The sequence below is a fragment of the Solanum verrucosum genome, unplaced genomic scaffold, assembly GCF_900185275.1.
Source record: "Solanum verrucosum unplaced genomic scaffold, falcon-dt-bn FXZP01000060.1, whole genome shotgun sequence".
NCBI classification, from domain to species: Eukaryota; Viridiplantae; Streptophyta; class Magnoliopsida; order Solanales; family Solanaceae; genus Solanum; species Solanum verrucosum.
Genome location: NW_026020129.1, coordinates 914,550 through 940,129, shown reverse-complemented (window position 1 = coordinate 940,129; position 25,580 = coordinate 914,550). Strand labels below are relative to the sequence as shown.

The window sequence follows — 25,580 nt, the reverse complement described above, 5'->3', positions numbered from 1 at the left end:
CCTAAATTTTGTTCCTACTCATTGGCATATTTATTAAGGATGTTTTCTTAACAATTGATATACTAATTTTACAGCTATGTTGATCTTCTTTTTATAACCGAAAAATTCCTTGTGAATTAGCTGGCCAACCCTAGTTGGTCCACAGGTTAGAAACTCGGAGGAGTATGGGCGTGTCCATGTACCCTTTTCTCACTTAAATATTAGGTTACTTTTCAGTGGTACGATTCGAGCTTGTGATGTGCGTCCCATTCCCACATTGAACTGTATTTAATGTTTGGTGTTGCTCTCTCTAACGTAGAGCCTGTGATCAATGAGGCTCTCGCCTCAATGCTTGTTGCTTGCACTAAAGTGCGGCTTTGGCGAATTGAAGCAATCTATATATGCAGCAGTGAACTTTAGGGCCTAAGCACTTAAAGCAAGCTTTTAACAACACTGGCTACAGAAGCAACAATAAGGTTTTGTGCATGTGCGAGCGTGTTCCCTTTACATGGAAAATAAAAAAGATTTTTTTTTGACATGAGCTGAATATGTATTACACACCAAAAATACCCTTAATATTTAGTGACATCTATATGCCATTTTTCTGTAATAGCATGCCATTAAAGGAAAAATGAAAATGGTAAGATTAAGTAGTTCATAAATATAGAAAACCAGTCTTTGGAAAAGAATAAAAAAGGAAAGAGTGTCTTATGGAAGAAAATGGAGGGGGTACCTGCATTATGATTATTCTCATATCTGCAAGAAAACATTTACTTGCAATTACTCCTTTACTATGGATTGGTCTTTTACCAAATGACACCACAGGTATGAGTAATCTGGTTTAAGTATGTGTGTCAATACCTATCGGAAAGAATATGTGTAAACTAAGGTTTTGTTCTTAGGAGATTATTCGTTTTACTTTTCTGCATGCCAATCTGTTACTTGTTTCTTCTTGCTTTTTCTTTTCTTGATTGGGTTGGGAGAGGGGTTGCTATATTTTGATGTACCTCCCACTATTGACACTATATTGATAGTCATCAGACTAACATATATTCTGTTTGTTTACCATTAAGCAAGTATTTCTGAACTAAAGTCTTCCTAACTGTTTATAGTCTGTTAGCTTGCCATTGAGCCATTATTTCGGGACCGAGGTCTTCATAACTGCTTTTGGATCCTTTAACTGCCATTGTTCATGCTAATTTAGCAAGATGATAGGACTCATATTTTTTTCCAAAATAACACTTTCTTAGTTGCTTTAGTCTCTCTTCTTGCAGATCTATATTCTTAGATAGAAATACATTTCTCAACCAGGATACAATCAATGGGATGGGGAAACATCTATAAGAGGCGTGTGAAAGTTTTTGCTGTAGCCCTTATCATTTACTTTGATTACAAGGTATGATTTATGTTGCGTAGCTGCTAGGTTACTAATGCTAATGTCATATCTGAAAGTTAAAAGATGACAAACTGGCTTTTGTCATCTTATTTCCTTTTACTAAGCAGACTGAAAAACTTATGAACACTATTGTGTGATGTGAAGGCTTTACAGCAGCGAGAAAAATGGGCAAACAAGTTAAAGATAGCTTCTCTATGGGAGAAAGCTCATGAACGCAATGCTAAGCGTGTTCTTAATTTAATAGTAGAGCTAGAAGGTTTGTGGGTGAAACTTGGACAGTACCTATCCACACGTGCTGATGTACTGCCAGAGGCTTATACACACCTTTTGAAGCAATTACAGGACTCTCTTCCTCCCCGCTCTTTAAAAGAGGTAACTTTACCTAAGGATTTTCAACAATGGGTTGTTTGCAATAACAATCCTTTTGCTAGTGATTGCATTCTTTATTTTAGTCATTTGCTAGAACTGTTATCATCTAGAGAAAATACATTTTCAGGAACCATTTGTAATCTCTTGAAATTAATTATTTGTATCTTATGCATTCGACATGGAGGTGTTAGTTTTGTGGTTCTCTCAGCTTATTTGCATTGATGATTCAGAGAGCTTTAATTGGTGATTTGGATTTGACGAGTCAAAGTTATAGGTTTTCTTTCCTCCTTTTCAGGCATTCCTCCTTCATTCATTTGTTTTCTCCTTGCACTCTATTTGAGGGGTTCTTTTCTGTTGGGGTTTGGAAGAGGGGTGGGGTGATAGCGGGTCTCCAGTTTAATGATTTGTACATTGAGATTTGAGTTAGTTTTATGGATGTGCAGTTTCATGAAATGTTCTCATATGAGGAATATATGAATGATAACCTGAATATCTTCTTGTGGTTGATCCGTTGAGAATTGAGAAACATCATGAAGGTTCTCTTAAGATTCTTTTGCATAAAAAAAAGTGGTTTGCACATCCTAACTCATGTGTTCTGTTTGTTGTGTGTCTGAGAGGGTGCGATTGGTAGGAGATAGAGGAGAGACAACTGTAAAAGAGTGGAGGCTGTGTTTGATCATATTTAAAGTGATCTTTTGATTGGGCTTTTTATAACATGACCAAGAAGACCAAGTTAGCTATTAATCATCGAAGCAACTCAGGTTAAGTCGATGTGAAAAGATATGCTAATAACTCCCATGAATTCATTTACTTACGATTCATACTCTGGCGCATCTCTGATGTAAGTGGGAGAACCAAAGGTCTGCACAGGGAAATCTATTCTATGTTGCCTGGAATTTTGCATGTATAGTAAGTATTTTTTGGAAATAATTATCTTGTTTTAATATTTAGACATGATTCCTCCTCTTTTCAGTGATTAACATATTTTCACAGGATACTTTTCTATCCGAAAACCTCAATTTTGTGTTCAGGGTAGTTTCAAATATATACAATAAAGTAATTAGTTTACAACAAATATAGCCATGCTTTATTTACATAAAAAATAGCCAAAAATCATAGGAAATATACAATGACTATACAATATAGCTTGCCAAAAGTTATAGAAAGTATACACTGACTATACAATATAGCTTACGTATACATAAGTTATACACTGACTATACATTATGATACACTCAAAAACTGAATATAGCTTAACTATACATGAAATATACACTGAGTATACATGAAGTATACACCTATTCAATATCGATCAACTCAAAATCACCTCTAAACAATCCCAAAATTTAGATATGAAATCCTCTTGATGTTTTGAGTTTTTTGATATATAATTCACTCGAAACAATTCACGTTTGCGGTACATCGAATTTTTATAAAGAAGAAGAAAAAACTGGAAGAAGAAGAACAGGAAGAAGAAGAAGAAGAAGAAGAACAACTGGAAGAAGAAACTGGCGGCGACTATGAAGGTGGAGAAGAAATTGGCCATTTTTTTGGTAATCAAATTGACCGAATGGTCATTTGATGTAATTATCCCTTTGTTTTCCTATATGCCCTCTTCTTCAGAACCCCTCCTCCCTAGCCGAAACCTACTGAGAAAAACAATCTACTGCTCCATGTGGTTTTATAGCTCAACTTTGTAATCACTTACACACTTGTCATCCAGTGTCCACGTTTGATTGGAAGTGAAAGTTTTAGAGGAACTGAAAATGATTGTGGGAGACGACAATTCGTCAATTACAAGAAGATGGCCTTCCTTTGCTCTGTGAAGGCAGAAATATGGAAAAACCTGTATGCCATAGTGGAGTGAAAAGCACCAGTTTATCATCCGCTTATTAGGGACAATTATCGCTCTTGAACTGTCCTTGCAAGACAGAACGATGTCAAAAGTAGCTCAGTAGAAAAGATCTAGCTTGGTCCTAAGGGAACTCTTAGTGTCCAGTAAGCATTAGGGCTTTACATTTTAGTGGCCCCTTTTAAATCCCTTAAATATTTGTTTCTCTACTTATCTCCTATATCATTCAGATTGTCATTTCTATCTTGGGATGCCAAATTTGCTTTAGCAGGAAATTATTTAGATTTCTTTGCTCTTAGAGTATTGTATATCTCTATATATTTTTTACTAAAATCATACAAGACATCTGCAGAAGTTGAACTCATGTTTATGCTGTGTGAATATTTAAACATTCACCAGACTGATAGAAAGAATATCTAATATTCATCAGATATATAAAAGGAATATCTAAAATTAATCAGATAAAATGTTACTAATTGAATGTATTGTATTTCCCAGGTATGCAAAACCATAGAAAAAGAGCTGGGGAAGACCATGGATGATCTATTCTTGGATTTTGACAAAGTTCCTCTGGCAACTGCCTCAGTAAGTGTCTGAACTAAAAAGCTAGGCACAGAGTGGAAACAAGGATTTCCAACTAGGCAGTTTAGCAGTAATTCAGCCACTGCTTTCCTACCTTGATAGTGATATATATAGTTATTTCTTTCAGTTATATTAGAAGTACCCATAGATGTGGGATATAATAGAGGAAGTTGGTGCGAGCTATAAAAAACAATGGTGGTCCTAACATTAGCTTTTTAGTTTTCCTTTGTTCATTACATGAGACTTAAATTATTCTAATTACTTTCAACATTACCTTTCCACAGATAGCTCAAGTTCATCGTGCAACTTTTAGTGATGGCCAGGAAGTTGTTGTCAAAGTTCAGCATGATGGCATAAAAGCAGTTATACTGGAGGTTGTTTATACTAGAGCCAACGATTTTTTTTTGCTGTGTGAATATAGAGGTACTGAAAAGGAATAGTTTCATTTACGCAAGTTCTTTTTCAGGACCTGAAAAATGCCAAGTCAATAGTTGATTGGATAGCATGGGCAGAACCACAATATAATTTCCACCCCATGATAGATGAATGGTGCAACGAATCACCTAAGGAACTAGATTTCAATCATGAGGCTGGTATTCTTCAAGTAGTCAAATTGATTTACTTAATGTTTCAACACTGCTTTCTTCTGTATCATGTTTGTTAAGCTTTTCTCTTCTGGTTTTGGCAGAGAACACCCGAAAGGTCTCAAGAAATCTCCATTGTAACAAAAGATGTGATGATAGTAAGCCTGCTAATCATGTGGATGTACTAATTCCTGAAGTCATTCAAGTACGTTCCTCTAGTATGTAGAAGTTATCTAAGCGACTATTCTGTGACTTTTTAGGAGCTGTAGTTTCTTGTAATTTTTCCTACTTGAATGCTTTATAGATTTGATGGTATTGATAAAACTACTAGGGAGCGGAACTCTATTCCCTTAAGTAGTAATATATAGCAACATGTAGAGAGTTGTTACATCAAATCTATCCTAGAAGAAAGCATCTCTCTCTTAACAGTAAGAGGGACTTCACCAAGCTTCATATGGATGATTTAGGAGTGATTTTACCAACTTGTTTGGGAATGAGACGTAGTAGTTGTAAGGATCTTGCAAAAGTTCTTGGTGGGCTGTAGTGTTCATTGCATCCAGTGTTGCAATTAATAAGCGCTTTGTCACTTGAGGCGATGAAGTGAAGCAAAGTGAGGGTGTAGCGTTTCTTCAGTGTGAGATTGAAGAAGCTACCACTTCAGTCAAATAAACGCAAAGCGATGAAGCCCTAAAGTGATCGTTTTTATTTATTTATTATTTTAAAAGTGTATTTGCAGAAGAAAAAGACAGGAACAGACATTTTTAGACAAAAGAAGTTCTTGCTGCTTTCTTCTTCTTCTTCTTCCTTTTTTTGATAACCGAAACAACATACCCCTGACCTTAGTGGGACAATTAGACACTTGATCAGTGACCTAACAGCCAGAGGTTGTCTTTCTTTATTTTCTTTTTGGTTCTGCTGTTGTGTCTGCGTCTTCTTCAGTGCTGGCTGCAGCCATTGCTGGGTCTTTTATGAAGATTTCTAGTTTTTTTCCCTGTTTGTTAATAATAAAAAAATCAGTTTATTTGATACCATTTTATTAGTGTTTATGCAAATACTGTATAAAGTTTGTTTAAGAGTAAAAAAGTCAGTTTATTTAATTGCTCTTTTAATTATTCAGACAGTTTAATAGTACAGAATCAGTTTATTTAAATACTTTAATTGTTGGAAATTACACGGAAATTTTGTATCTTGAGGCATGTTAAGAACATTTCGTCGGACTAGGTGTATCCTTGGGATTCAACAGGCCTTCCTTTAACAGAGAGGGAGCAGGAACAACAACATTTAAATGACAAATTCATCTAGTCCGGAAAGGAAAATAAGTGAAAAGTTCATTAAAAATCTGTGGAAGAATGATCACGAGTAGAAGAATTAGGCGTGAGGAGGAATTTATTGAAGAGACCCCGCTCCCCCCTTCCATTCCACATTTATATTCTTATCAACTCAGTCACCTGCTTATACTATTTTGATCTTGACATGACATGTCTTCTGCAGTATATTTACTTTCACTTGTTTCAACCTTTAATTGAATATAAATCTTTTTATATCCGTTATATTTACATTTGCAGCTTGATTTTGTCGTTTAAGGCCATATGAGAAAAGTTTCTGATTGCCTCTTATAATATTTCCCCAGTTGTTATATTTCCATGGCAGAATTGTTTCCAAAGATCCATCTTTTCGAAATGCATATAAATAGTTTCATAATTTTTCTGGCTTCCGTAAATATCTACTTTCTTTTCTTGGCTAGTGCCAGGCCGCTTTATTTATTAATATAATGGTTGCTTACCTTTTCACCCAAAAAGATGCTGAACTAGTTTATGGTATTTATTACGTATTAGTTTTTGGATTACTTCAGAAAGGTGTAGGCCAAGTTTTAGGCTTCAATCACTTGAATCTCTCATCCGTTACTTCTGTCCATGTATTCTTCCTTTTTCCAGTAACATTCTTTTTCAATGATAAGGTAAGGTAGTTTTATTGATATAACGGTTTCATGCTGGTACTTGCATAAACTACGAAAGTCTGGGAGCAGTCACCTTGCTTTATTACTTCATTCCGTGTTGCTTTTATCCATCCATAACATGTTTATATTGGATTGCTTGAAATTTCAGTCTACCGAAAAGGTGCTCATACTTGAGTATATGGATGGTGTTCGTCTGAATGACTCTGAATCACTTCAAGCCTTGGGAGTAGATAAGCAAAAACTTGTTGAAGAAATTACACGTGCATATGCACACCAAATTTATGTTGATGGATTTTTTAATGGAGACCCTCATCCAGGTACACCTCCATTCATTTTTAGCTCACTATGGATGAGTCACTGTCTTTTCATTAATTATTTCGACATGTCTGATGTGTTTTTGTTGCTATGCTGCCTGTCCAGACTTCCTTCTTTTTTGGTCACTACGATTCTACCAAAGCTACAACATTTCTTCCTGCTAATTACGCTGAATACATGTTTCCAACTCTTAATATGTTTCACTCTGTTGAAAATTCTCTTGGGTTGTCAAAAATAGGAAATTTTCTGGTGAGCAAGGAACCACCTCATCGCCCAATTTTGTTGGATTTTGGACTCACAAAGCTACTTTCAAGCTCCTTGAAACAAGCTCTTGCGAAGATGTTTCTGGCAGCTGCCGAGGTTTGTCCTGTTCCTTTAACATCCAATGAGGACTGTATATACTTGTAATGATGTATTTAATGAATTTATGAATTTATCGTTCAGGCATGTCATCGAGGCTCTATCTGGCTAATTGCTGTCATACTTCATGACCAATTCATATTAGTTTATCTTTTTGCAAATTATTTAAAACATGGTCAAGAGAATTATTACCTAATAAAGTTTTGTCGAAGATACCAGGCACAGGGAAGAATAAGAATTGATACTCACACATACCAATGTAACATATTTTATGCATATCTAGATCATCATATTAGCAAGGATGCCTTGAACATGAAACACACACATATAGGCCTATCCACTTGCACCACAAAAAAGACAATTTTGCATAGAGGAGAAGGCACATATTGGTTTTGAGATCATAGCTGAGACACAGACTCTAGAGTTGTGTGGGCCCTGATACAAGTATTCAAAAGTTCTGAAAATTAGGAGGCCCTTAAATAGAGGGACAGCAAATTGTGTATTCTTTGATTTGGTCAGTGAAATATTGCTTTACACTACTTATAGGACATACAAACTGCTCATAGGAGGCGGTAGGGCAAATGAAACAATCATGGTGTGATCCTGACTACACACTCTACCCTAGTAAACAAATGAAAGCCAGTAGATCAACTCTACATAGAATTTAACCTTAATTTTTTTATCAATCCCCCAGTGTAATCTCTAAACTCATGTAGTGAAAATGAAACAACAGTGTCTTCTGCAGCTTCTAAATACTGTTAGAGTTCTGTTGTAAATGAACAACATGAATAAAAACGAGAAGCAATCTCCTTGCTTTCCTATCAGTTATCACATACTAAGATTGTGAGGACTTCTAGATTGTAAGGTTTTTTCTACTGTATCAGGTCGGTTGTGTTAAGCCTGAAGCTACAAGGACCACGTAAATGCGTGAATGCACAGGGAACCTATCCGCCAGTGTAATGTCTAAACTCGTGTAGTGAAAATGAAACAACAGTGTCTTCTGCAGCTACCAAATACTGTTAGAGTTCTGTTGTAAATGAACAACATGAATAAAAACGAGAAGCAATCTCCTTGCTCTCCTATCACATACTAAGATAGTGAGGACTTCTAGATTGTAAGATTTTTTCTACTGTATCAGGTCAGTATTGTTAAGTCTGAAGCGATAAGGACCACGTAAATGCGTGAATGCACAAGTAACCTTTGCCGTCCAAGTGGAAGATGAGAGGAACTTCTCAAATTCCTTCAAATTTGAAGAAAAGGTGTTCAAAAGGGAATTCCTCTAACATTGTGAACAACTTTTCAGTGGAAGACCTCAGATTAACTAATGGATGATATAATGATATTGATGGAAGTCAAAACGAGGGCAAGCTAATTCTCTGTCATTAAGGTTGAAACATAAATGAATATTGGAACAGCAAGAGGAGCTTTAGCTGAACAAGAAGGAAGCACATTGTAGCAATGAGAAGGAATATCTTCCAATCTAATGGCATTTTCAGGAATAAAGAAGATTGCAATTACCTTTTGGACCCTGTATTGAGATCTGGGCCCATGGCCCAACTCTTCAACTTGCATGATTCATGCAACAGATGAAAGATACTCCGAAATTAAGACAGCTGGTAATGGAAACATGGTATAGAAGGTTTCACTTGGGAGTCGTTTGGTTCACGGTCTAATTATGCAGGACTGTAATATATGATGGTTATGTGGATAATTTAAGAACAATTATGCAATAACTAATACGGAAATTACTATGCAGAGAACAATACAAATGTTAAGAATTACCTTTAGTAGTCAGTATATATGTACACGTTTTTTTAGTTTAAAAAACTTCATAGCGCAGATTATAAATATCTCATACTTTATTACAATTTTCATCTCTTTTTTACGAAAATAAGGCACATTACGTGAGGTTATCTCTTTAAATCATTGTAGGTGCTCTTATCCATGTCTAGGAAACGTTTTCTTATTCCAAAGTTTATCCTGCATTGAATAATGCACAAAATTCCCATATAAGTTATGCAAGTTTTGTTTATATGGAACACAAAATTGGTATCCAAATGTTGTATTAATATTTTTTGAGAATGATAACTTGAGTGTTAAAGAAAAAGGCACTAGGATAGTGCCAAAACCATAAATACTAAGAGAAAGGACAGCAGATCCAACTTTGAAATCCTAACAGTTACAGAGCACCAATCAGATCTACCTAGGATACTGCCTCATCTACAAATTATGGAGAGTTTTATTCCTAATGTAGACTTTTATGCTACAATTATTTTTCATATGGGGGAAACAAAGCGAGCCCTAACAGCAGTTAACTGGTTCAGAAGTATTATTCTGATATGCCATGACAAGTACCTAACAACATTAACTCCTTAGTGTGACCACGTCATAGCGTCACAAGCACTATACTCGTGTATCAGCCTGTGTGTCAACAGTTAACCTTTAGTCTTTTACCAAGTGTGAACAGTCAACTTTTTAGTAATATTCAACATTCTAATTTCCAGCCGGGCCTCCTATTTCCTCTACCCTTGCTGATATTCTGGTATCAGAAAAAGGATAATTGCTTAAAACCTTTCTATCTGTGTCATAGTTTGATTTATATTGTACATAGTGCTAAAATCCAGCTAACAGATCTATGAGCCCCATTACTTAGTTGTATTTCTGTTCAATAATCTTCTCTCTTGCAGGACAAAGTTATAAGGATAAGGCATATATTATAACATCATTCAAGCCATATCTGTTTTCTCATCTCATTGTTATTCTCAGACTTAGCTGTAACATCTTGTCGAAGACCTGTTTGCCTCTCCTATTCCAATGACAAATTTATGTTTTTGTTTAATATAGTCAACAAAATGTTGTTATTGTTTCTCTACCAATTTACGATTTAAAAATTGAGATACCACTTCATGCAGGGGGACCATGTAGCACTTTTGGCTGCATTTGCAGAGATGGGACTCAAGTTTCGCCTTGACGTACCGGAGCAGGCTATGGAGGTTACTTCTGTGTTCTTCCGTTCTTCCACGCCTGCAAATGAAGCTCTTGTAAGCTTTCTCTTTTTAGTTGGTTATATCTATCCAATTTCCCTAGTCTGACTTATCTCTCAATTTGATGTAGGAAAGTATGAAAATGTTATCTGAGCAAAGGTTAAAAAATATCAAGGTTATACAAGAAAAGATGAAACTCAATGAGAAGGAAGTGAAGCGCTTTAATCCTGTAAGCATATAACTTTTTTTCAATCACTAGTGACTGAATTATTAACCGCCGACTTTAATGATTCTGAAGCAGCTAACAATTTTTTCCAGGTTGATGCTTTTCCTAGTGATATTGTTATATTCGGGAGGGTTCTTAATCTTCTTAGAGGTTTGTGATGAATGTTCTCTTTTATCTCCTCTTTGTATCATCTAAGTGCAAACAACTGACTCAGTGGTTGTCGGTGATTCTCAGGGCTTTCTGCAACGATGAATGTGCGCATAGTCTATATAGATATCATGCGACCTTTTGCTGAATCTGTTCTCCAATGGTTAGTTCTGTTTTGTGCTTATTTTACATATATCACTGGATGCATTGCTCATTAAGTATTTTGCCAACTTGTACAGCAACTTAAATAAAGGGCCAGCTTTGAATCCACGATGGATCTATGACACCCCAATTCATTCTGATGTTGAAGCCAAACTAAGGCAGCTTTTGGTTGAGCTTGGGAATGCTGAGAAAATACTTGGAATCCAGGTACGTAATTACTATGTCTTTGCAGTCTGATTATCCTGCCACCTTGCTCCCCTTCCCAATGGCTTTGTACACAACTCTTCCTTGCAGGGGCAGCCAACACTATTGGTGCTGTAGGATGCAATTTCTTGTCGCAGCAAAAGAGTAAATGGTATTTAGTCAAGATAAGTCTTTGATTGAACACTCAGTCAAAGAGAATAAAATTTAACAGAGAGTATGGGGTACCTTTCCAATTTGGGGTTGGTGTATAAGTAAGATGTACCTTGAAAAAGAGAAAGCACAAAATAAATACAGAAGATGGAGCAATCAGTTACTGTGAATATCAACGGGACATCTTACAATTCTGAGAGATGAGATGAGTGAAAAGAGCACTGGAAATTTCTGTGTGAGCCATGTGGATGCTTCAGATAGAAAAGGACATAAGTTAGTCATTGCAGTTGTTGAATTGATCTGAGAGTTCTTTAAGTGAATAGGAATGGATAATTTGTTGTCAAACTCTGTAGTGCTATTAATCGGATATGTACTCTTAACTCTTATAGAAGTTTAGGTTCTTATTCAATGTTTCATTTGGGTTTCTGATATTATATTGGGAGTTGGGACTTATCAACTTAGAATAGGCTGTTGTTTTCCACATTTCTTTTAATGAAGTGATTTAATGATTCTAGCTGCATGGATTAGTCATACTGCTTCCAAATGTTCTAATATAGAAATGTCTCTCCAATTAAGTTGGTCTATGGATTTGGCGATTTGTTCCTGGGTCTCACTGATTCGAGCTTGCTCATTGTTTGCTGTTTTTAAGGTATGTGCCTACAAAGATGGAGAAGTGATCATTGATACTGCTGCTGGGGTACTTGGAAAATATGATCCCCGACCAGTCCAACCCGATAGCTTATTCTCTGTTTTTTCAGCAACAAAGGGAATCTGTGCTGGACTGGTGCACTGGCTGGTTGATAATGGGTATGTTATGCTAATAATTTCAATATCTTCTCTGGATGTACTGATTTTCTGTCCTCTGGATATGAAATACAGAAGTTTCTAAATCATTTAAACCAATGAAACAAAGAGTCTTCTATTTTCTCCAATAAGAAATAAATAAAGGCATATACTCCATCAATCTGCTATGGTACAAAATAAAAATAATGAAATTTTCTTGATACATAATGCTATCTATTATTTAACTACTTTTTTCAGATGGTGGCCGATTAGTTTCGTTTTCTTCTGATGCTATTAGTCAGGATGTAATGTTTCTACCAGTGATCTCTGTGCTTGTGTTCTCTGTCATCTTGCCCCTTTGGCATTGATAGAATTTTTTCCTGTAGTACTACATGGTTTTTTGCAATATCTTAAGCTTTATTTAGGAATTTATGAATCTTAAAATTATGTACCATCCACATGATTTATTCCTTGTTAACTGTTAAGCCGTTGTAAATTGTTCATGTACTCCAGTCTTGGAGTAGTTGGTGCAGAAGAAACGCCCATACGGAAATAGCAACACCATTCTGCTCTATGCTCAATGTAATTATTTTTCTTTAATGAGATAGCTTAAGAGAAATATTGGTTAGACCTAGAAAGATCTTGCAAGGATCATTAAATGTCTCGAAGCTCTTTTTACCTCTTTATTTTTTCACTTACCAAGAAAGTTAATTCATTTTTAAGGTTTGCCTACAATTGAGACATGTCATTATTTCTTCATACATGCACATCACTGGGAGTTTATTTATCGATATGCCCTTACATTATAAGCCAGGTTCCTGGTAAATCAAAATTTAGATGGTATGCACCTCACGTTGCTTGGTATGGAAACACCTTCACTTATACTTCCATTTAAAAATACTGATTCAGACTTAAGAGCTTCAAGGTGGATATATCTTTGATTCATCTGATAATGCCTTTGATCTTTTCTATACTTGTCTTGTAATTCTACTCTTTCATTTAATGTGGCTTGTTTGTGCTCTAGCTTTATTCATGATACAAAATTTTAGCTTTTGCAATTAACCACTGAGAACATTTTATCTTAACAGAAAGCTGAAGCTTGAGGACAATATTGCAAATATATGGCCTGAATTTGGATCAAATGGAAAAGACCAAATAAAGGTATATGAAGATCTGATATAAACCTCATTAGAATTTTTTGTTTTACTACAATATTGTTTCTGACCCCTCTTAGTGAGTGGATGATCAAAGAAGAAACATATGGTAAAGTTAACACTGTCAACTGTTAACTTATTCCTTTTTTCAGAAAATATTCAAATTTACTTGCAAAAAGCAACACCAAGAATTGAGAATACCAATTTCTTAGTCCTTGTGATTTATTGTTTACATTCCAACTAGGTCACTTTGGGTGCATGTTAATTTTGGCAGGTTCATCATGTTCTTAACCATACCTCTGGCTTACATAGTGCCATGAGTGATATTAACCAAGAAGACCCTTTTTTGATGACCGATTGGGATGAATGTTTAAAGCGAATTGCCATGTCTGCTCCAGAAACTGCACCAGGTCATGAGCAGCTGTACCATTATTTGTCTTTTGGCTGGTTATGTGGAGGCATTATTGAGGTAATGTTGCATTTCATGTTTTCTGATAAAATTTTATGACTGCAGTGTTTTGCTCATTATTTGTGTCATGACCCCTAAGAATCAACTGAAGTATTCAAAGCTTAAATGTTATTGTAGTATATTTAATTTAAATGTTGAAGGGAAGTTTCCAACGATGCTCCATGTTTATGGTCACGGTAGGAGTATGGGGATTGGTTTGTTGCAGAAAGATCCTGACAGTAGCTCTTAGTGGCTCCTCTTTTGAATTTATAAATGAATTCTTGTAGTGGAGTATCTTTACAGAAACATATGTCTACAAGTATATTTTAAAATCTTGACATGATTTGAGGCATTTATCTATTGTCATCTCAATACAGAGAGCATCAGGAAGAAGATTTCAAGAACTCCTAGAAGAAGTTTTTGTTCGCCCTTTAAAGATTGATGGCGAGCTCTATGTTGGAATCCCTCCAGGTATGATCAGTGTCTACTTTTTAGCATCTCCTTATTCCTGGTGCTGCTTTTTGCTGTCAATTGAGTCTTTTTTGCTTATTCAATCTCTTTAGCTATGTGCTGATTGACATTTTAGAAAGCAATATGTCATAGTTTCTGGGCTCCTCGGCAGTTGATAACTACTCTAACCACACGGGATGTACTATATCCCTTAGTTAATACTTCTGAACAATGAAAGTTTCGACTGCTTTTATCTATGTTCTACTTTATCACAGCTACCATATCAAATTCTAAGGTCTAAAATAATTGTCCATGTTTATATGCTGCAGTTGAAGTATTGATGATATTAACATGCTGGACTTATGGGTACTTTATGGTGCACATTAACTGGCCAGTAACCACACAAATTTGGAGTGGCAGCTTATTTTTTGATGAGGAAATAAGCTGCCCCTCAAGACTTGAGTTGGTTACTGATCAGTTACGCACCTTCAACTGCACATAAGTCCAGCATATGAATCTGATCATTAAATTTTCAAAATTTCCAACCCCATCCTGCTTCCGACAAAGCAGTTAAAATAACATTGAATATGAAAGAACTTAGACGTATGACATTAGTCTTGCATTCCTTCAATTTCTTCACCTCGTTTGTCTGCACATGGTACCAGAACTGTGAGAAACCACTCGCTGTGTGCATTGACCTGCGACCTTCAGGAGAAGGAAATATTATTGCCGCAGATCTCCAGGCAACTGTCACATCTGCCTGAGTCTTCCTTGTTTCCCTTGAGTGATGCACATCAATCAGCACCACCACGAGTAAGCTAATGAATTCTCCTTAACCATAGCACTCATCTTTGTGTAAAAAAAACAGAGCAAAGGTCTTAGACACACCCCTAATAATCATTATTAGCATGATCGCGTATTAGACTTAGATTTTGGTTCTCCATCCGTCTTGTCATCTATAGTTAGTTTCTTTCAATCCCAAGTTTCTCTGTCAATAGAGTAGTTCCATTTTCTGGATGAGGTGATTAATAATTTTTTAATGTTGTAAGATTAAAGCCTCTGTATGCAGGTTGTGTATAAATAGTAGAAAGCCTACACGCATCTACAAATAACTCCCAGCCATCTATAATAATAAGAATATCACGGGTACGCCAACAGCAACGTGCACCAGATTTTGAACTTGAACTATACTGTGAAGAATGAGAAAAGAAGTGATGATTATAGGAATGAGTTTCTTGATTATTCCCTTCAAGCATGTTGAGGTTTAAATAGTGTTTGCAAGTAAAAGTTACAAGGAAAAGAAAGTAATCCTCAAAGAAATAAAATGTTTTTCCTATTTCTAATTTCACAATTATGGATTCTAAACCTTTCCCATATTTACAAGGAATGAGGTCTCTCCGTATTAATAATCTCCTAATTCTTACATGTATAAAATTTGTTTTTTTACCCCCTCAAAAGGCTCACCAGTTCCTTTACCACGTAAGAGTCAAACCTAAAATTCCCTATTGCAGGTGTGGAATCTCGACTTGCAACACTTACAATAGATATGAGTGATCTCACCAAGTTGTCAAATGTCGGCAACCGTTCAGATCTTCCAACCACCTTCCAGCCGCAGCAGATGGCTCAACTTGCAACTACTTTACCTACAATATTTAACTCACTCTATGCTCGCCGTGCTATTATACCTGCTGCGAATGGCCATTGCTCAGCTCGTGCCCTGGCCCGCTATTATGCTGCACTTGCTGAGGGTGGGAAAGTTCCTCCACCACATCATTCTTCCATGCCAACCTTAGGAAGCCACCCGCACATTCCGAAGTTCCCTTCTCAGCAGACTGTAAAGAAGCAAAAATCTCGAAAGAGAACTGGTTTAGATGATCATGGTCCTGGACAGACTCAAAGTAGCAATTCATCCACTCAGATTAGTTCTGGACATGATGACAAAGGTAATGTTTACATCCAGATTCCCAGCGACAATAGATGCAGTATTGATGATACGTCAAGTGATAACCGGAATATCAAACTCTTCCATAACCCAAAACTTCATGATGCTTTCATGGGAGTTGGAGAATATGAAAACTTGACCTATCCCAATGGGATGTTTGGGCTTGGATTCAAAAGGAGTTACTCAACAAATGAGGAACTTATTGGCTTTGGGCATTCAGGTATTGGTGGATCCACTGGTCTTTGCAACATTGAGCATAAGTTTGCAATGGCAGTAACTCTCAATAAGATGTCATTTGGAACTGTGACCGCGAAAATAATACACTTGATATGTTCTGAGCTTAACATTCCAGTGCCACAAGAAATCTCCAGACTTGTTGAGACTGGATCTACTAGTCAGTTGGGAATAGGTAAACCACTGATTAACTGACAAATTTTACTCAATTTTTGTCGTTGCAAGTGTATGTATAATGACGAGATCATTCAGATAAAAGAAATCATGTACTTGACTATACAAGTTGAAAGTTATAATATTTACCATAGTAGGGAAATTTTACCTACTTTATAAGTGTTTATGAATCCAGGACCAACCATTGTACTTGACAATACAAGCTGAAAGTTATAATATTTACCTTAGTAGGGAAGTTTTACATACTTTATTAGTGTTTATGAATTCATGATCAAACACATGACAATAATTCAAATCCCTTGTTTTAAGTTAGATATGGATGTGTGTATAATTTCCAGCTTTCAACTATGTGACTTCCTCTCAATCCAAATTGAATTAGTAGGGTAATTGATAAACATTTTTTAACAATAAAAATGACATTCAAATTCGTGTTTAAAAGATTTGATGTTGAATTTCAAAATAGTAACATTTTAAACCTATTTGAGAGTGTTGTTGAATCACAAAGTTTTTTTTTGTGACCCCTAATCAAATATGATAAAAATGTTCAACAGTCATTTTAGAGGCTAGAGAGCTAAAACACACTTGTTTGTATTATTGTAAGATATAAATGTTCATTTTAACAATTCACAATTTCTAAACATTTTGGGAAGCAGACTACAAAACACCACCATCCTGAGGTGTAGCTGGTCCGATATCAGCCATGATCCTGAGACCTCTTGATTAAAGATAAATAAGTACTTACGAATGCTCTGTTAAGTTCCTCTTTGTTTGTCACGAATGCTATGGAATTATTTTTGTTAGGAAAATCTCAAATAACTAGGTATTTAGTAATACAAAAATCTCAAAAAGCGTTTACTTCATGTTCCTCAATTATAATTTGCTACTAGTAATACATAACACACTATTAATAGAGTGCATAACTAATGTATCAAATAAAATATTAGTAATATACAAAGTTGATGCATGCATTAACCAAACGACTATGTTGGTGTAGTACTTATTCTCTCTATCTTTACTTGTTCATGCTTGATTTGGCGTACCTTAATAAATAATAATAAAATGAAGGGTAATTTTATTATATCACCGCTATTAGTTACTTCCTATGCTTCAATTTATATGATGCATTTCGTTTTTCGAGAGTCAAACAATTTAAGTTTGATTATGAACTTTGTCATGAAATCTTCAAATTTCTTAAATGAAATTTATATATTTGTAAACTATGTAAAATATACTATAAGTCACAATAATTAACAATTCAAAATATTTAAAAGATATATGAAAAATTTACGGTCAAAGATAGATTTATTTGAATCTCGAAATCCAAAATATATCACATAAATTAATATCTAAATACCAGAAAATAAATAATATTAAATAATGAAGTTAAAATAAATATAAAATAATATAACAACTCTTAATTTTTTAAAATGTTGAATAACAATTATACTGAACAAATAAAGATGAAAAGAGAATCTAGAATGAGTAGCTAAAGTGAAAGAACGTTACATTGCCAACATGGCAAAAACATAGAAAATGGATAACAAAAGGCTAAGAAGGCGACACGACAAGACAAAAACTCCTCAGCCCACGTGTCACCTTCTCAACATCTCAAATGAAAAACTCCTTCCAATTCGTCACTTGCAAAATCCATAATTCAAAATCCCCTTTTTTCACTTCTTGAATCTTGATTGTGATGATCAAACAACCCTTCTTGTTAACCAAATTTACTCCATTTTCAAGCAAATCAAAGCACACCCTTTTCACATTCCACTGCAATTTCTCCATAAAAATGGCTTCTTTAACTGCCAGAACCACACCCACTGTTCAAAATGTTCCAGGACTAACCCCTGAAGAAATGGAGAGAGTTTGTGAACAGACTTTTCAGAGATATGAGTCTGGTGGTTTGGGTAAGAGGAAAGGTAAAGGGGTTGCTATTGTTTGGTTCAGGAATGATTTGAGAGTGCTGGATAATGAAGCTCTTTTAAGAGCTTGGGTTTCATCTGAAGCAATCTTGCCTGTGTATTGTGTTGATCCTAGGCTTTTTGGGACTACCCACTACTTTGGATTGCCCAAAACTGGAGGTAAAATGGTCTACTCTGTTCTTGAATTTGGATTCAAATCTTACTTAGTATTTGTTTGATATTCTAAATGAGTTGGGAAAATGATACTAAGACAATCTTTAAGCTAAAGGGTATCAAAAGTCGCTGGCTTTTCTTGATTTTCACTGTCTCTTGTAATTTTGATGAGTTTGTGATTAAATGATACTTAACTGAATTAAAATGTTAGTACTTGGTTATTTATATGTTCAAGATGGCGGTGGCATATTCTTTATCAGCTTTAATAGTTATGAATTCTTAGCCTTTGCTTGCGCGTGCCTGTTGTGAACCAATAATTTAAGTTAAAATCTGAATATAGTAGAGGTGAAGAGTGCAGTACGGAAGTGTTACATTGTGCATTCTCTTGAGGCCTGTTGAAGCGTTTTGATTCGTGATTGGATGAAGTGAAATCATTATCACAGATCTACTAGATTGTTAATATCATAGTGTCCTAAAGGCATGTGCAAGATGTTGGTGCCCACTTTACAGGGTTGTCAAAGAATGTTCTTTAAGACCATTGGGACTTTAGGCCCAACAAATTAAAGATGAATGTTGTAAAGATGTGGGCAATTTGTATGCAAGCTTAGACAAGATTAGAAATGATAATTATACAACCGAAGGTGCATATAGCAAGCATGGATGATAAACTAAGATAAGGCTAGCTAGTTTGACCATGCGATACATAGATCTTAAAATACACTGGTTTATAGGTGCGACACTATGATGATATAATGTGTATTGAGGTGACAACATAGATCTAAAATCACGTGGAGATAGTCTGTCTCAAAAGATCTACAATCTCTCTAAATTCATATAAATTTAAGAAAGTATATAACACATGGAAGCAAAAGGTCCATATAAGCGATACCAACTAATTCAGATTAAGCTGTCGTTGTTGGAAAACTGTTAGATTTAGAATGCTATTCTTAGAGAACCCTAATTTATTTTGGGTATTGGAGTGAAATGAGCCAAATAGAGTGGAACAGGTATAGAGGATTCATATCAGCCTTACTAGTTTAGTATTAAGGCATAGTTAGTTTGTTGATTTTTCATTTACCTGATCCTTCTTTTCAATTTCTTTGGTTAAATTAGATTTGTTTGCTTGAATTGCTACCTATTTGATGAACTCAAGGTTTGTCTCTTCTCTTTGACAGCTTTAAGGGCTCAATTCATCATAGAGTGCTTAAATGACTTGAAAAGGAACCTAGTGAAGCGGGGACTTAACCTATTAATTCAACATGGTAAACCAGAAGAGATTATCCCCTCCCTGGCGAAAGCATACAAGGCACACACAGTTAAGAAGCTGTTTCTTTCATTATTCTTTCCAAATATGGATGCTTCTTTTACTACGTTCTGTTAATTTTGAACTTCTCTGTTACTACATACTAAGGAGGTGAGTGTATGTTACAGGTGTATGCCCATAAGGAAACATGCAGTGAGGAAGTAAAAGTAGAAAAATTGGTCACCAGAAATCTGCAAAAGCTTGTATCGCCATCATCTGGTGGAATAGGCAATGATCCAGGATCTAGAAATACTACTAAGCTGGAATTAGTCTGGGGTAGTACAATGTATCATATAGATGACCTTCCATGTGACTGTGAGAGTTTGCCAGATGTGTACACTCAGTTCCGTAAGGTATTAGCCATCACAATATTTTTCTGAGTTAGGTGCCTTGCAATTTAAGATACTTTCTCATATCTTATTCATCAGTTGTGTGATTGATGGTTAAACTTAACAGTCAGTGGAATACAAATCAAAAGTTTGTAATTGCACTAGACTCCCAACATCATTTGGTCCTCCACCAGAGGTTGGGGATTGGGGACCTGTCCCACAAGTTACTGAGCTCGGGCTTCAGCAGGAAAAGGCAGGTCAACACTAGAGTTGCATTTAAAGAATTGTGGATTAATTTGTTTTTAAAGCTCGAATTATGGTATCATGTGTCCTTATATTGACAGGTTTCTAAAGGAATGAACTTTGTTGGCGGTGAAAGTGCTGCACTGGGTAGGGTACATGATTACTTTTGGAAGAAGGTGGGGTACCTTTCTTATATATCTGCAACAACTGTGCACTGCGATTTGTGATGCGAATCTTTTAAATTTTGTTTTGGATTACTATGTTGGGTTTCCTGTTCTTCTTATTTCTTTTGTTCTAAAGGATTAGGGTGACCCTAGTGTTTTCCCTTCATCTTTTCTCTTTCTTTTTTGTTTCTTTGGTGCAACATTAGAGTTATTCATTCGGAAACCTCACAGGTTCAAAGCATAGAAATACCCTCTTCACAGAAATGCAAGGATAAGGCTGCATAGGGTGTATGCCCGCCCTTCCATTACCCCCACACTAACCGGAAACACTTCGTTCACAGCTAAGCCTCTCCGTTTTTTGTTGCCTATATTCACTGTGTTTTTGGGTGCTGCATTGGTCCCTACGCCTTGTAAGCAGTGATAAATGACATGGTGATTTGAAATTAACCTTCTTCTGTTTTTACTGTGTCTATGCTTCATCTAATAGATGGCCTCTACTTAGGGAATTTGCTGATTTTATATATCTACTGCTTCTTAGTATAGAGACACGACCCAGTCTAATGACGATTCTGCATATCTTTTATATCTTTGATTGATTGCAGGATTTATTAAAAGTGTATAAAGAGACTCGAAATGGAATGTTAGGACCTGATTATTCTACAAAGTTCTCTCCTTGGCTTGCTTCAGGGAGCCTGTCTCCCCGTTTTATATATGAAGAGGTAGAGAACGTTGTCTCATATTGCAATGTTTCATTAACAACTTCTGTATGCTAGTAATGTAAGAGATTAAGAAAGATTCATTTGACTTGTTTAGGTGAAGAGATATGAGAAGGAAAGACAATCAAATGATTCGACATACTGGTATATCTTCCTCCTTTCTTTCTCCTCTTCCTCTGGATATGCTTGTGACTGTGTTTGTATGGTTTCTATGCCTTTTATGTTGATGAAGGTAGTGAGAGGAGATAACAAATCTAATAAATATAGTTTGTTAGTGCTAAATAATCTGATGCCTTGAATTCATACAACTAACAGGTGTATGTTTGATGCCTTATATTTGTTTTCAGGGTTTTGTTTGAATTAATATGGAGGGATTACTTCAGATTTCTTTCAATCAAACTAGGAAATTTGCTATTTCAAGCAGGTAAAAAAATATAAATTATCCATGCTATCTGAATGCATATTAACACATGCCGTTCTTTGATCAACTTCTCAAGAGGAATTTTGCTTCTTGCTGTTATCTATTTTCAAGGTTCATTTTCCTTTTTGTTCTGGGAATTACAGAGATCCTGAAATATATCTATTTGTTTTTATTTGACTATTTAGGAGGCCCTCAAAAGGTAAATATTAACTGGAGCCAAGACCAAACCATGTTTGATGCCTGGAGACGAGGGCAAACCGGGTAAGTTTCTATCTAGGGGCTGTCGAAGGGCCTGTTTTATAACAAGTACATTACCTTCATACCTTGGATGTTGACTGTTCCTTTCTCTTCCTCAATCCCAAATGATTGTTAGTACTTAGTACTTAGTAGGAAGTCCAAATCTGAAGAAGCATGTGAAAATAAATATGCTCTTCATTTCCATGGGTTGAGCAATTGTTAATTATCCAATGGAAAATCTGTAGGTATCCTTTAATTGATGCCAACATGAAAGAACTAGCTGCTACTGGATTCATGTCGAATCGAGGACGACAGGTACATCTTCAGTTTATTCATAATGTTCTGGAAAATTTCCATCCAAGTAGTAAGCTAGAAAACACTCTGGAAGTCATCAAGAAAGACAGATATTTACTGCATTCTAATTATAGCTCTTGTTTTCTCTGGGTAAATCAAGAAAGGAATTGTCATTTTAAAAATATATTATTGTCTTTGGCCAGATTGTGTGTTCTTTTCTTGTTCGAGATATGGGCATCGACTGGCGGATGGGAGCTGAATGGTTTGAGACATGCCTCTTGGATTATGATCCTTGCTCCAACTATGGAAACTGGACATATGGAGCAGGTGATTCTCCCTTTATTATCTAGCTTTGATATCTCCACTTTCTCTGAACTGGAAGTTGGAATTGTAAGTTGAAAGTTACCATCATTCCATTTCTATCAGGTGTTGGCAATGACCCTAGAGAAGACCGTTACTTCAGCATTCCGAAGCAAGTAAGTGAAATAACTAATCAAATCTGTCTTTTAGTATAATCATGTTCTCCGAATAAATCAACAAGGTGTATCATTCCTATGTTAACTGTTTAGTGAATGCTATATCTATTACCTCTCAATGAAGCAGATATTATTCTAAGCACTTTTACATGTTTCAGGCTCAAAATTATGATCCTGAAGGGGAGTTTGTTGCATACTGGTTGCCAGAGTTAAGAGCACTTCCGAGAGAGAAAAGACACTCTCCTGGAATGATGTACTTAAATCCAATTGTAGCTCTCAAACATGGATATACCAAGAAAACTGGTGATTCGAAAACAGCCTTTTCATCAAGAAGAGGCAGACCAGAAGACAATAGACGAAAGCGACACGGCTACTGATTTTCAGGTCATAAGTCACAAAATTACAACTGAGATGAGAAAGTTTAGCTGCATAACATTCTTTATGTAATAAATACATCTGTGAGTAGAACTAGCCTGATCTCACCTGCGGGCCTATACTGGGTAAGTTGTTGTTGTCTGTGAGTAGAACTAGCCTGATCACATTGGGTATCTGGGACATTGGAAATATGAAGATTGTGAAATTGGCTACTATTACTAGTTTTGTTTTATAGAAAGGAGAGAACAATCTAATTGAGATTTTTGTTGTGTCCTGGAAAAGAAGTACCTTGAACCATCTTATACAGATTCTTTCATGGTGTAAACATTTAAGTTTGATCCTTTGTCATACAACTCAGGCTTGTTATTGGAAGTTCCATTCCTAGATTTTTACACTTGAAATGAATGTAATTGGTCAAAATTAGACTAATTATTATGACTTAAATGAACTTTATTAAATATGATACACAATATTAAAGTAGGAAAAAGTCTCACTTATATAGCCCTTTATCTTTCAGGTTACACTTCAAACAAGAAAATGTACAAGCACATATTAAAGAAAATGCTGTAATCTCTTCTTTTATTCTTTTAATAACTCCATTTGAAGCTATTCTTGCTCTCTGGGATTTGTGGGAATCAAGTAGAGGTCATCTTTGCTTGCTGCAAAAACTCTACTTGTTTCAGTAGTACGAAAATCATTTGCATTAACCTTATCAGGGAGTTTCCAGTCGAATTGGTATAGAAACTGGGCTAAAGGATGCCCAGTGTTAACCAAACCAAACGACATTCCTGGACACATTCTTCTTCCTGAACCAAAAGGAATAAACTGATAGTGATTACCTGTAAGATCAACAGAAATATTTTCAAATCTCTCCGGTTTGAAACTTTCAGGATCTTCCCAATTTTCAGGATCTCTTCCAATCGCCCATGCATTAACCATTACTCTAGCGTTAAGCGGTACAGTATATCCATCAATCTCAGTCTGCGCCCTGCACTCCCTAGGTCCTAACAAAGGAACTGGAGGATGCATCCTTAGTATTTCCTTAATCACTGATTTTAAGTATGGCAACTTGTCAAGATCATTTTCATCGAAATTTTCATTTTCTTTAAAGACTTGTCTCACTTCAGCTTGTGCCTTGGCCATAACATCTGGGTGCTTCATCATCTCTGATAATGCCCATATAATAGCAGTATATGAAGTTTCCGTTCCAGCAATAAACAAGTCCTGCAAGAACGTATACATGAACGTTTATTAGTATTTAGTACCCTGTAGTAAACAGAGTATATTAGTATTATGTTGGATCAAAACTAACCAGAATTACTGCTTTCATGTTGTCATTTTCAATGGGAAATTGAAGTTCATTGTTCTCCTTAACTCTCAGTAAAGCATCAATCATATCTTCGCCACCAAACTCGTTATTTCCCTTTATCCCTGCTGCATGATTCTCTTTGTGTTCATTGATGATATTCTCCATGATTTGATCATACTTATGATGTACATTTGTTAATCTAGCTTTCATGTTACTCATATTGTGAAGTAATTTCCAGGAAGGGAACAAATCACACACATCAAATCCTCCTGATAATGCTAATATCTCCCTTATTAACATGATCAATTCATCTCGATCGTTGCATATTTTTCCAAATGCTAATCTACAGGTCATGCAGCTGGTAAACCAGAGAAGCTTTTCTGTTATGTTAACTGCAGAACCTGTTGCCAAACGAATCGATGAGAGGAGCTTTGACAGCTCATCTTTTCGGATCATGTTATATGACTTGAGCATCTTGTTACTAAGTAGTTCTTGTGTTAACACTTTACGCATTTGCCTCCAGTAATCACCATAAGGGGCGAAAGATATGTCCCTACTTTTGTAAAACACAATGTCTGAGGCCATGAACCTTGGCCTAGTTGCAAAAGCGAGGTCATGAGTTTTTAGTACAGCTTTTGCTATACGAGGTGATGATATGACAACTACAGGAACTTCTCCGAGTTGTAAGTACATGAGAGGTCCATGTTTTCGAGCTAAATCTCGAAGATTATGATGTGGTAGTTTCCCCTTCAAGTGATGAAGGCTTCCAATAAGGGGAAGTCTCCATGGACCTGGAGGTAACTTTGTGAGTTTTGTGTTCCATTTCTTCAATAGGATATAAAGAAATGAAAAGAAGAGAAACAAAGGAAATAAGTTGAATAGAGAAAGTTGAATCTCCATTTTAGTAAGTAAAGGAAATAAATATTTTGATGAATATGTTGCTTATGAAAGTTGATTTAATAAGTTATATATATATTAACAAGTAAGTTGAATTAACATGTGATTGATTAAGACTTTAGAACACCAATAATTTTGGGCTTAACATATTTTACTTTGAAACCTTCTAGTGTTTCAGTCTTACCAAAATTCTCAAATTGTTCATCTTAAAGGACATTCCAAATAAGGAAATACAACTTTTTTTTGAAAATATTTATGTCATGTAGTCGAATATACAATATTATATATG

The 25,580-nt window shown here is 35.7% G+C and overlaps 3 protein-coding genes across 4 annotated transcripts; 2 read left to right on the top strand and 1 right to left on the bottom strand.

Annotated features, from left to right (window-relative positions):
• The first annotated feature begins 1,224 nt into the window (after positions 1-1,224).
• LOC125826088 (uncharacterized) lies at positions 1,225-16,697 on the top strand. 2 transcript variants are annotated; one of them, XM_049505388.1, is made up of 18 exons: positions 1,225-1,375; positions 1,520-1,747; positions 4,095-4,181; positions 4,463-4,552; positions 4,645-4,771; positions 4,867-4,967; positions 6,868-7,036; positions 7,273-7,394; positions 10,307-10,435; positions 10,509-10,607; positions 10,697-10,754; positions 10,839-10,914; positions 10,991-11,120; positions 11,917-12,074; positions 13,139-13,211; positions 13,479-13,673; positions 14,030-14,123; positions 15,614-16,697. In XM_049505388.1, exons 1-18 carry the CDS (start codon positions 1,301-1,303, stop codon positions 16,471-16,473), a joined length of 2,871 nt encoding a protein of 956 aa, XP_049361345.1. In that variant the 5' UTR covers positions 1,225-1,300; the 3' UTR covers positions 16,474-16,697. The 2 variants fall into 2 exon arrangements, with proteins under 2 accessions (XP_049361345.1, XP_049361346.1); XM_049505389.1 differs by lacking the exons at positions 1,225-1,375; positions 1,520-1,747 and having other exon boundaries at positions 4,634-4,771.
• A 1,380-nt stretch (positions 16,698-18,077) lies between these two features.
• LOC125826100 (cryptochrome DASH, chloroplastic/mitochondrial) lies at positions 18,078-23,409 on the top strand. Its single transcript, XM_049505404.1, has 13 exons — positions 18,078-18,533; positions 19,703-19,842; positions 19,959-20,183; positions 20,287-20,412; positions 20,504-20,578; positions 21,169-21,285; positions 21,380-21,426; positions 21,630-21,706; positions 21,889-21,964; positions 22,186-22,255; positions 22,438-22,561; positions 22,661-22,710; positions 22,869-23,409. The coding sequence occupies exons 1-13, from the start codon at positions 18,146-18,148 to the stop codon at positions 23,085-23,087; spliced, it is 1,734 nt and encodes a 577-aa protein (XP_049361361.1). The 5' UTR covers positions 18,078-18,145; the 3' UTR covers positions 23,088-23,409.
• A 116-nt stretch (positions 23,410-23,525) lies between these two features.
• LOC125826104 (premnaspirodiene oxygenase-like) lies at positions 23,526-25,346 on the bottom strand. Its single transcript, XM_049505408.1, has 2 exons — positions 24,398-25,346; positions 23,526-24,309 (listed from the first exon to the last, which is right to left on the bottom strand). The coding sequence occupies exons 1-2, from the start codon at positions 25,292-25,294 to the stop codon at positions 23,692-23,694; spliced, it is 1,515 nt and encodes a 504-aa protein (XP_049361365.1). The 5' UTR covers positions 25,295-25,346; the 3' UTR covers positions 23,526-23,691.
• Positions 25,347-25,580: the final 234 nt, after the last annotated feature.